Source organism: Gouania willdenowi, chromosome 6 (genome assembly GCF_900634775.1).
Source record: "Gouania willdenowi chromosome 6, fGouWil2.1, whole genome shotgun sequence".
Taxonomy (NCBI): Eukaryota; Metazoa; Chordata; class Actinopteri; order Blenniiformes; family Gobiesocidae; genus Gouania; species Gouania willdenowi.
This window is the reverse complement of record NC_041049.1, coordinates 12,389,994-12,402,644: the sequence shown is the minus strand read 5'-3', so window position 1 is coordinate 12,402,644 and position 12,651 is coordinate 12,389,994. Positions and strand designations below refer to the sequence as shown.

At 40.5% G+C, this 12,651-nt stretch overlaps 2 protein-coding genes across 2 annotated transcripts in view; one reads left to right on the top strand and one right to left on the bottom strand.

Annotated features, from left to right (window-relative positions):
* The window catches only part of wnt5b (wingless-type MMTV integration site family, member 5b), a 122,478-nt gene that overhangs the window by 52,633 nt on the left and 57,194 nt on the right, over positions 1-12,651 (bottom strand). The window lies entirely within an intron of this gene.
* Positions 3,628-6,499, top strand: fbxl14b (F-box and leucine-rich repeat protein 14b). Its single transcript, XM_028448383.1, has one exon. It carries the CDS (start codon positions 4,209-4,211, stop codon positions 5,409-5,411), a length of 1,203 nt encoding a protein of 400 aa, XP_028304184.1. The 5' UTR covers positions 3,628-4,208; the 3' UTR covers positions 5,412-6,499.

The following is a 12,651-nucleotide window of genomic DNA, read 5'->3' as shown; positions in this document are numbered from 1 at the left end:
CACATGACGTTTAATATTAATATCAACCTAACCACTAGGAATGCATCATAGTGTATCAAGTTTTTCCTGCAGTCTGTGCCTTCTCCTCGCCCTCCGCTCTCTTTTCTGTTTCAGGTGTTTTGATGCTGGAGCTGGTGGTTCCAGGTCGACGGTTCTAGTCTGGGACACTCTGATGGTCTATCTCTCTAACCTGTTCTGATCGTCCTTCTGTTCACTAACCCCAACCAATCAAAGCAGATGACTGCCACCTCTGAACCTGGTTCTGCCGGAGATTTCTACCTGTTATTAAAACAAAATAAGGGAGTTTTTTCTTCCCACTGTCGCTATATGCTAGTTCATGTGGATCTTGTTTGGTTCTTTCTTTCCTACTATGAATTTGACATTGTGAGATGTCTTTGTTGTATTCTGAGCTATCTAAATTAAGTTGAATTGAATTGAATTAGATCAGTCATTATTCTAAATGCTGACATAAAAGTTGATAATGTGGCCCTCGAATCAGATACAGTCACATTTTTGTGGCCCATCCCTGTTGTAGAGACAATAACTGTCAGCCATTACCTACAGTATATAGTTCATCAATGAGGTATTCCACCTAATAAACAGACTGGTCTTGTTTTGTATTACAGTAAATTTGGTAATATAACAGAGGTAAGAGCAGAGTGCTTGTCCATTAAAGGTTTTAAACAGGATCAAGAAACAACAAAGGGAACATCTTGAGATGGGAGTAAGAAACGCATAGAGAGGAGGGTTACTGTCAGTTTTGCATGCCTGCGTTTTTCTTTTTCCATGTAAAACTGCCTGTTCCTGCAGCTCTTCTCGCTCTGTTTTTATCCTCAACTGATCACCACTGCTCTCCCTCTCTCTGTATGTGTGAGTGTGCCTTACAGTTTCCCATCAGCTCTTCTTCTCTCTTCGCTCTAACTCAACCACTTGGCTACACTCCACAGGCTCCAGCAAACAGCTACCCTGTCACACTATCTCTCTCTCTCACACACGCACACACACACACACACACACACACACACACACACACACACACACACACACACACACGCACACACACACACACACACACACACACACACACACACACACACACACACACACACACACACACACACACACACACACACACACACACACAGAGAAACCAACAAACAGCTGAGGAGGAAGAAGGAAAAATATACAGTATACATGAAAAAGGTCTGTTTAAGTGCAGGCGTATGTTTGAGCGTAGGTGTCCACATGAAAGCACACATGCAAACCACAATTGATACTTGACACACATGTGTGACGCATCCATATGCAAACACACGCACACGCACAAAAAACATGAGGGGTAAAAAAGAAGACGCTGTGTAACACAACTTTAGCATATTTGGGATGCAGAAATAAATACACAAAACAGTGCAAATTATATAACAATGACTCTAAATTAGTATTCACTGTTATACCCTTGTTGTCATCAGCCGAGACTAAAATAAACCTTTGATCATTCCAGTAGCCAAACATGCCAGATGTGAAGCGGCAGCCTCAGAGTGATTAGCTGTTTTTAAAAAAGACACATAAAAGAAACAAACTCTTTGACTCTTTCTACAAACACTTTGCAGAGCATTTTATCACCAGTGCTTCACTATCGTGCTTTATTTCTACAATGTCTACAAATTGGTTGTTAAATGTGGTGTGTCTGTGTGTGTGTGGAGTGAGACAAACTCACATAAACGCAAATGGAAAATCTGAACCAAAGGCTTTAGTATGGAGATGTTAAACTTGTTTTTAGTTCAAGTGGCTTACTGTATATAGCAATCTGATCTCAAGAGAGACAGAAGAGTAAATATAAGCCATTATAATCTATAGTAATAGCAATAAAGAGTTCATTTGTTGTAGTTCATGCAGAAAATGAAGATAAAAGACTATTTTCACTATACATTATAATGAACGTCCGCCAAACACCAAATATCCTCTTTGTCACATATTGGCAGTAGGTCCAAATGAAGAAAAACTCACAAATAAAATTCACAATCTGTATCCGATCTGATAAAGGTTGGATATTTCAGGAACCAACCTGACATAACTGAATAAAATTTCATAAAGATCAGCTAATTATGAACCAAGCTAAGATTTTTTAAATGTCCCCAATGATGAGAAATAGGAATTTTTCGATTTCTCAAGCTGTTCCAGAATCAGTATATTGATCCGGTACCCCTCCAGAATTTAATGGAATCTTCCATGGCGTGAGTTCTATCTTTGGTCAAAATTTTGTCAAAATCGGTTAAATTCTTTTGATGTAATCCTGCTAAAAATTAAACAAACAAATAAACACACGCTGATTAAAAAAAAAAAAAAACATACCTTCTTGGCAGAGATAATTATAGTGGATCTATAAGGGTTTTTTTTTAGTCATTAAAAAAAAAAATAAAGATTATTTTTTTTATATAGCAAAGGCATTCAACAGATCAAATTGGATCCCCTGTTTGGCCAATCTTGGTCTGCGTGCCCTATGTTTGACAACTATTTTTTTTTTTTATCAACGTGCTGTCAAACGCCAAGTCTAGCATGTTAAAAATAATAAGGAGATATGTAGCCTATTTACAAGCTTACTTTATAATGTTGACCATTGAAAGGCTATCACAAAAAAGTGATAACAAAAAAGTGTTTTTAAAGACAAATCCCAAGCAATAATGAATCCTAAAAGTTTTTGGCAGTAATGAACATAATTTGATGAATAAAAATAAAACATCTGATGCTCTAATAAATAAAGTTTGATTATAAGAGGTGAAACAAAGTTGGACTGTTAACAGGAGAAAAAGACACATAGATGCTCTATGGCTTTTAGTTGATCATAATAACTGATAAATTTACGTTAACAAAATGACTAAATTCAAAGTGGGTAGAATGGGCAATAAACAAATAAACAAATGCTGGTAAAAAAAATATCTCATTGGCAGAGGTAATTACGGTATATTAGATGTATATTATAGTGGATGTATAAAATAATATAACAAGGGGTCTTTTTAGTCTTTACATAGGGCTGGGCGATTTTGCCTAAAAGAAAAATCTCCGATTTTTTAAAGAAAAATTTGAGTTTCGATTTGATTTTTTTTCTTCATTGCATTTAAAAATGACTGCAGACATCAGATATATTGTCAAAAGTAAGCTCTATGGCTTTACATTTAGTTCATCATAATAACTTATTTATACATTTAAAAAAAATATATATATATATAAATTCAAAGTGTGTAGACCGGGTCTGTGTGTGTGAGGAAGGCTGCTGTGTGTTCTGTGTGGTCCTCTCAAAGGGTTAAACCCTGAAGTGAACTGAATTGTAAGAAGTTGGTTTCCAAGGGAAACTGTTCGCACCGTTCCAGCTGAGGCGGGACAAACCATCTGCCTGACACGGGGGGGGGTCACTATGGCTCAGCTATATCACCAATTAATGTGCCTCTATACTGCCTTTTAACCACTTGAATGCAAATTCTGCCCAGATAAGTGTATTAAAATATAATATCTCGGACAGTGTGTTTAAAATTAATTAATTTCAAGCGCAGAATGTTGCCGTTCTGCCCTGGTCTCCACCCCTCCCTTTCCGTGGGAGTACCGGGGTCCCTGCCAAGTCGGTTTGAAAAGAGCAGACAAAGGCTTTGAGCCCGGGACGCCCCCCTCTCTCTCTCCCTCTCCCTCTCTCTCTCTCTCGGCTTACAAAGCCAGTCCAGCTCCGTCTCCGGTGCCTCTCCGCCATGGAGCTCTTTTTAAACAGGCGCTGTTAAGACTCTTCTTTTCTTCCGCTGACATGTACGATCGTTTGGATCCCCGCGCAGCCGAGAGACGAAGGCTTTTTCTCGGTTTAACACAACAAGGAAGCGTCGTTTGAGAGGGAGACAGAAAGGGGGAAGGATTGACGCTTTTATCCTCCGCCTTCCTTTCGCCCCCTTCTCCTCCTCTTTCTTGGCGGAGAGAGGGGCTGAGGCAGGAATAAGCGCTGTTTAGTTTTTCCCCTTTTTAAAAAAAAGCATTTGAATCTTTACTGCGCAACCAGAGCGGATCACGTGGCAATTGGAGAGAGTTGGATCAATTTTTGAACAGTTCACTGTGAGAAAAAAGGAAAACACACAACTCTGTCTGAAGCTGCTGCTCTTGAGTGTTTCTGTTTTTTTCAGCACTTGGAGGTGTGGAGTATTAATTTTTATATGCCTTGGTTTTGAAAAACAATGGAGACGCACATTTCGTGCCTCTTCCCGGAAATTTTGGCCATGATTTTCAGCTATCTGGACGTGAGGGACAAAGGCAGGGTGGCCCAAGTGTGCATTGCTTGGAGGGACGCATCCTACCATAAGTCAGTGTGGAGGGGGGTGGAGGCCAAGCTTCACCTCCGCCGGGCCAATCCCTCCCTGTTCCCCAGCCTCCAGGCTAGGGGTATCCGGAGGGTCCAGATCCTGTCCTTACGCCGCAGTCTGAGCTATGTCATCCAGGGAATGCCCAACATCGAGTCCCTTAATCTGTCCGGCTGCTACAACCTCACGGATAACGGACTGGGTCATGCTTTCGTGCAGGAGATCCCGTCACTGAGAGTTTTGAACCTGAGTCTGTGTAAACAGATCACAGATTCCAGCTTAGGACGAATCGCCCAGTATCTGAAGAACCTGGAGGTACTGGAGCTGGGTGGATGTAGCAACATCACCAACACTGGGCTCCTGTTGATAGCCTGGGGCCTCCACAGACTCAAGAGTCTCAACCTGAGGTCCTGCAGGCATGTGTCGGATGTTGGAATCGGACATTTGGCAGGTATGACCCGCAGCGCCGCAGAGGGCTGTTTGAACCTGGAGTACCTGACTCTACAAGACTGTCAGAAGCTCACCGACCTGTCACTCAAGCACATTTCCAAGGGGCTGACCAAGCTGCGGGTGCTGAACCTGAGCTTCTGCGGGGGCATCTCGGACGCGGGGATGATCCACCTCTCCCACATGGCCTCTCTGTGGAGCCTAAACCTCAGATCGTGTGATAACATCAGTGACACGGGGACCATGCACCTTGCCATGGGCACGCTGAGGCTCTCCGGACTTGACGTTTCCTTTTGTGACAAGATAGGGGACCAAACCCTGGCGTACATCGCTCAGGGGCTGTATCAGCTCAAGTCTCTGTCCTTGTGCTCATGTCACATCTCCGACGATGGGGTAAACCGTATGGTGAGGCAAATGCACGAGCTGAGGACCCTGAACATTGGACAGTGCGTACGCATCACAGACAAAGGGCTGGAACTCATCGCAGACCACCTGACCCAGCTGGCGGGTATTGACCTGTATGGATGTACCAAGATCACCAAAAGGGGGCTGGAGAGGATCACGCAGCTCCCCTGCCTTAAAGTGTTGAATTTGGGACTATGGCAGATGACAGAGAGTGAGAAAGTGAGGTGATTGGAGATGTTTATGTGAGTGCATTGGGGTTAGTTTTTCTGAATAAGCTCAAAGGGGAACATGAGATGCAGAAGAGTGAGAGGGTAGCAATAGTTGTTTTGGTTTTTTTAATTTAAAAAATCCTTTCTGGTTTTTTCCCGCCATGGATCCAGAATTTCCATTCAAATGTCTTATTTTCCTTACTTTTATTTGGGCTTTGTAGGACTTCACCTAGTTTGATGTAACTTTCAATCAATATTGTTAGAAAGCAATTAAAACTTATTTGTTTCCTCATGACGGTAAATATTTTGATCTTAAAACTTGACTTTGGTTTGGCAAAAGAAAAAAAAAAAAACTTCTCTCACACTGTATTAGTGACACAAAAAGCCACTTTATTTGGTCACGCGAGCTTTCCAGATGATTCTGGATGTGAAACTTGGATCCAAGCAATCGAAGCAAAAAAAGCTTTTTTTTAATGAATCAAGTGTGAAACTTCTATTTTTGCAGTGAGAGTGAATTTAAGACATTTTTTTTTTTTTTAAATTTGATTTCCTCCCTGACTAAACTACGCTATAGCCATCCCTGTCTGAAAACATTTGGCTACCTCGTATGTGGTTATTTTCAAAGGGTGTGTTGCTGTTTAAAAGGAAAGCGAGAATGAAAGACCGAGGGAAAATGTGCCTAAAGGGACTGTGTCTGCTGCCCCCTCCCCCATCCATCCCTCCATCCTCTCCCTCCCTCCCTCCACTCCACCATGAGCAGAGCCAGAGAAAGGAGACCAGGACACAATCTAACTACCTTTGTTAATTTAGCCTCCATAAACAGCAGCGTGTGTGTGTGTGTGAGAGAGGGAGAAAGCAAACGGTAAAACACTATGGGGACTACAGGAGGGCGCCACTTTATGCAAAACTCATACAGAGGCGTCTCATTTCATTTCACTGGGGGGAAGAAAGTCCAACTTTGAAACCTATTTCACTTTAAAGCAATGGTTCTCAACTGGTCTCACCCTGGGACCCACATTTTGCCACGGTCACTAAAATGCCACCCACTTTTTCATTTTATTTTTTTAGAATTTAACTAACGTAAATTTAGCCTTTCAAAAATAGCTGTTGAAAACACATATATGTCATCTTTTTAATCTATATATTTTCCTGTGCAACATGCATTTCACAGCATGCCTGTCAAAAGAAAAGTTTCTTTCAAAATAAAAAAACAAGTCCAACACGAGAGACATTAAGTATTGATTTCTTTTTGGCCAGCTGTCCGTGACCCACCCAGTACAGGTCCGCGACCCACTTTTAGGTTCCGACCCACCAGTTGAGAATCGCTGCTTTAAAGTACTTAAAACAGACGATATAACCAACCCATACCAGTGGTCGTTCTACGCTATAATTAGAGGAAAGTTATTGATTTAATATGGTTCCCCCTTATTTAAACAGTGTATATCCTTATAGGATTAAAGTACTGTCGGTGTATTTGTAAGGGATGTTTATGGAGATGAATGTCGGCAAATTTGGTAACTTCAGAGCGTTGTACTTCAAATTGAAGTGAGTCCTTCTTTATCCAAACCCTTACAAATCAGGGTTTGCGTGAGCTGTCTCGTTTCCCCCACATTTGTAATAATCAAGTTGCTCTAACTGGTAGAAAGTAAAGAGGAAGCTGGGACATCTCTCCTTCCCTTTTGTTTCCACCGTCCCTCGGCCCTTCTGAATGAAACACCCTGAATCCATCTTGAGACATGCTTAGAATAAGGAAGAATCGATTATTTTCCTTTTCATCTGTCTCGGGTTACAAGCCTCCCCCTCTCCCCCCACACACACACACGTGCATTTAGGCTATACACACACGTGCGCACACTGATGCCGATATGTGCACATTTCAAATATAATGCAATGAGCCGCTAGATAATGAAAACACGGGTGTGCGTCCTGCTGAAAAAGCTGTATGTGTGTGTGTGTGTTTGGAAATGAAAAGATGTACTGTATATTATGTCTTTGTAAAGAGAAAAAAAACTGCAGAATCCCAAAATGAAATTGTTTTATATTCTTACAGCTAAATCAAATAAAGATATTTATATAATGAACCAACGAGAGCCTGTGGAATACTTTGGCCTGATTGTCACACCACTGTGTGCTCTGTAACGGGAAGGTGAAGAAAATGCAATATTACATATTTCACATTGTTTTCCACACATTGACGCCCACAACTTGCACTGGTGTGGTCGGATGCTGCTTTCTCCTAATTACAATGACATTTTTAATTAATATTGACAATAATAAAGCCTGTAAAAGCTCCTCATAACCTCCCACACTTTAGGTCCGGTGCATACAAATCTGTTGTGTTGTTTTAATATTTATGTGGAGATTCAAAATGGACGCTTGCCGTCTTGATTTGGCAGCAGCGTCTGCGTAATTAATTATCAGTGAGGCTGTTTACTGTGGGAAACTGTGTGTCCTGCTGCTGCTTTTTAAAGAAAGAAGAAAAAAACCCATCACTGCAGCTTCTTCAGAACCAAACGTGACCACAGAAGTCTAAAGAATACTGATATATTCTATACTCAAGTAGAAGTTCTGTTACTTGATTGGAATTGTACTCAAGTACAAGTACGTCATACGTAAAATATTTGAGTACAAGTAAAATATAGCTAAATTAAATAGTACTCAAAGCAAAAGTTACAAGTTACTTTCACCCCCCCATGTTTATTTTTTGTAATAAATCTTGCCACGGTTCCCTTACATACAGTAAAAACATCTTCATCTATAAACTAAATTAGGAACTTCATTTATTTTCACACCAATGAATTAAATTCAAAATAAATACATTATCAGGCTCTAAGTATAGCTCAATTTATTAACTCTAAAACTGAGAAAATAACCGACATTCAATGCTGTTTTGACGCAATGCATTACCTTTAATCTGATTGGTCGACTATGATGTAATGTATTTATTATCTGGTTATTTTGTTTTTTTTATTGATTCCCAATGTTTGTTGATCATTTTACAACAAAAAAATTATAATTTACTCAGTAATGGTTGGGTGTAGAAATGGAACAAATTACCATACTTTACTTCTTTTAAAACGTACTTAAGTACAAGTAAAATTAGTGATTTAGAAATAGAAAGAGTAATGAACAACATGTACAGTAGCTGGTGATGTGTACCTATTCAAGTTGGTTTCAACACGTCAATAACCAAGAAAGAAGAAAAAGAAGATGTAGAAATATACTCAAAAAGTACAAGTAGCCATAAAAACAACTCAATTACAGTAATGTGAGTACTTGTAATCTATTACTTTCACCTTTGTGTGTGTGTGTGTGTGTGTTAGTTTTAAGTTCCAGCTTCTGGAGTAAAAGCTGGTTTAAATGGGAGGTTTGGTGTGTCTGGTTTTTGCAAAGAGTTGGATGTTACATGTGGCAGATCTGTGTGTGTGTGTGTGCGTGTGTGCGGCAGCTGCATGTGCACAGTAATGAGATCTAAAAGTTGGTCAGGGCAGAGTTCCCTCTCTCTGCTTTCCCTCAAGACGTGTCCTGTGTGTGAAGTGACAGACACACACACACACACACACACATTACACACGCAGTAGCAACTGAAGGTTGCCAGGCGAGTCAGTAACCATTGTTTCTCTTTAGAAGTTAGCAAGGCAGGTTTGGGTTGGGTTTTTTCTTCCTTTTCCTCCTCCTCTTGCTCAGTCACGCATACCAGACCCTCAACCAGGCAGGAGACCCCCCTCCCTTCTTTTCTTGCACCCCCTTTTAACCACGCGCACACACACACACACACACACACACACGCACACAGCTTTTTAGCATTCCACACCATCATTCAAAGCATTTAAGCATTTTCTCTCCCCTGACTCTCTGTCCACAGGGATTTGGGGATAAAGGCCAGTAGAGGGATTGTTGACCAGGGGGACCAAAAGAGACACACAGAAAGAAACATGCACGCGCACACACACAATGTCAGGGTTTGCCATTGCGTAGGTTTGCTTTAGCTGCCCTTTGGTCTCCTGCCATAGCAATGCAAGGAGTACGAACTGAGATGTCAAAAGATTTGTCAGTGACATTTTTGTGTAACCTTGTATTGGAAACAATGCAAGGCTGCAAATTGATACAATACAATACAATACAATACAATATTTCCTCCAAAAATAAAGGAAAAAAAGGATGAAATTGCAGCTTGAAAGTTTGTTTTTATCCCAATAGTTAACACTCGGTTTGCTGTAATTTTTGCGCATTGCATTGTGGGATGAGAACACATTTTCAAGCTGCAATTTCAACGTTTTCATTCAACCTTTCATTTTGGAGTAAATAATGTCAATAACTCATTGATCAATGAGGCATACACTATCGGGCGAATTTACTAAGATCTGAAATAAAGGGTAGTAAACCAGGTGCGTCCTAAATCTTTTGGTGGCGCCGTTTGCTCACCTGCTGCGAGAAATGCACTTCAGTGTGGCGCAAATAGGTGCACGTGTAGACGTGGTTGAGACAGTCCTATCTAAATGAACATTTTGCTCGTTTAACGTGGAGAGGTGAGTGCACAGATGCACAAAATGACATTTGATGAAGTTAAATTGGAGGCAGATGGACTTCTCTGTCTGCTGCCCAAACATTTAATACTTCAGAAAACAAAATAAACAAATAAAAATGTTGTTTAATAAACTTTAAAACCTAATGATATTTTTTCCCTCTAATTTAATGTGGCTGTTACATCAGTTCCTGTAATTTTGCTCTTTCATGGAAAGTCAATGGAAAACAGGCAGATTTGGACAGAAACCATCCTATTGATCTGTTGATGCCATTGATTTGAGTTAATGCAGAGTCTGTCAATCAGTGGATCAGCACCATTTGAAGACTGGGCATCATCCAGCAGGTCTGAGCTCCTGAGCAGCGCTATGTCACGCACACTCCCAAATGGGAACATTGTGCCATCGCCTGAGGTTTGTACCCCTTATTAACGTGTGGGTGACGTTTGCACATGTTTTATTACCACTAAACCTTTAGTGAATCCACCCCTATGATTTTATTTCATAAAAAATGATCATTGGTCGCAGCTTTAAGACTTCCTACAAAAATTAAAGAAATAAAAATCCTTCCAGACACTATGAATATACGTAAAAACTATTGATGCACAATTGAGTCATTTTGTGTTTTCACGTGACAAAGTGCTGATGCAGACCACTCTGTGACAAACATGGGCTTCAGTGCTAGGTTTGCAGTCTTAAATGTAGACTGATGAAGATACAATCAACCATAATCAAATGATAATGTGATACTTTTTTAATCCCCACCGGGAAAATCCCTTTTTGTCTGCTACCCTCCACAGGGAGGTCAGAGGTCAGCCTCGGCTCCTGAGCCCCACAGCTGGAGCTGCAGGAGATCCCGTGTCTCCAGGACTCATCCCCAGTGTGGAGGATTATGCTTTAACATCAGGCCGCCCTGTGCTTGCGTTCTCGCACTTTGCTCGTGTGGAGGAGGAGGTGGAGCAGAGTGGACCACATGTGAAGCATGAGGTCTTTTTCTAAAAATAATGAAAGCAATTTTCCTTGATGAAACAATTCCCCTGAACAGTGTGTGAGAGGAATACAGAGTCAAGGTTATTATATAAGATGCTGTTTCAATTTGCATCTTGAATCTAGAGAAGAAGTGTAAATCAAACTCTGGGTTTTCACTGCTGGGTGTTCACCTTCGTGACAATGCATGGGGTTGCACTTTATTGTTTGTGATGCATTTTGACTTTAATTTGCCTAATGTCTTCTTGACGATGATGGTAACTCAAATGGAAGAGAAAGGTAAAATAAAATGAGTAAAACTGAAAGGAAGAAAATAAATCCTTTCTAAATATTTGAAAATATGATGACGTATCAAACAGAAAGGGGACCATTTATTCATTTTCTTCCCAAGTATTGATTGAGCTCCTTGTTGGGGTTAGAAGAAATCTATACGGAAATGAATCTCAGGAACAAACAGGGAGTTCTTTTGTTGTGAAGTTTTTCATCTTAAAGGTCCCATATCATGCATTTTTCACCCATCTCCATTTGTTCTAAGAACCCCAAAACATAGTAATTTAGGTTTATTTTACCAAACTTGCCTGTTTTCCATAGTTTTAGCCCTCTAAAAAGGGACTTTCTGACCAACGGGCTGTTTGCTGCCTGCTTATGCATATTCATGAGTGGGCGTCTCTATACAATGACTTGCCTGCGAGGCTCCAGCTTGACTCGCTCTGAAGCAGATCAGTGATCACCAAAGCGATTTTCTCTTGCTATCCACACACTGTTGTTATTGCTTTCAGCCAAAAAACTGCACATTACAGTAAAACACGTGGATATTTAAGCAGCTATTGTGTGAGTCCATCTCCGCGTTGTGTGTTTATCCAGCAGCAGCAGCAGCAGCTTCAAACACTCAACGGAGTTTTAAGCTGGTAATTAACTTTTTTCTCCTCCTCATCTTTATTAAATACAGGAACAGTGCATTGAAGGTGATAATCATTTGTTTAACACCTCAACCGTTGCATCGCATTGGGTCACAAACACGTCAGATCAAGTCAAAGGCAATACGATGTCTCCCTGGGTGCCTACACTGCAGTGTTCACCGTGGAGGCGCGGCACCAGCAGCAGGCATTTCCTGGAGGGGGCGGTTCATAATTCTAGTGACGTCACTAGCATTTGAACCGCTCGTTTTTCAGAAGAGGGCAGAGAAGCAGCTCAGAGAGCAGGATTATTGAGGATTTCTCAGAGATGCAGGAAGGAAGCCCAATAATACTTTGGGGGTGTTTTTGATAAGGAATTAACATTGTAACAAGGTTAAAAGCTCAAAAAAGTTGATTTGCATGATATAGGACCTTTAAATCTGTGAAGGTTTTCAGTAGTGTTTTTCTCCTTTTCTATACCAGCTTATCCTGTACAGGGCTCAAGCCAATTTCTGCTGACTTAGTAAAGGACACCAGTCTACACCCCAATCTCAACATTCAACAGAATATATTTCTTCACATATTCAAGCAAAAAAAAAAAAAAAAAAAGACTATTACTCTATAATTCTAAAGCAGGAGTGTCAAACTCATTTTAGTTCAGTGCAAAATAAACAATAACTACACCTTAATTTAATCTCACAAAAGCAAAATCAGTAAATTCATGGCATAATAAATGATAAATAATGGTAATTCCAACTTTAATCCTTTTGTTTTAGTGCAAACAAGTAAGTAAAAGCACTGAAACTGAACAATGTAGTGATTTAGTTTATGGCTAAAACAATGTGTAAAAATC

Excerpts from the sequence above, each read along its gene's own strand:
- fbxl14b (XM_028448383.1), top strand. The coding sequence starts at position 4,209 with ATGGAGACGCACATTTCGTGCCTCTTCCCGGAAATTTTGGCCATGATT.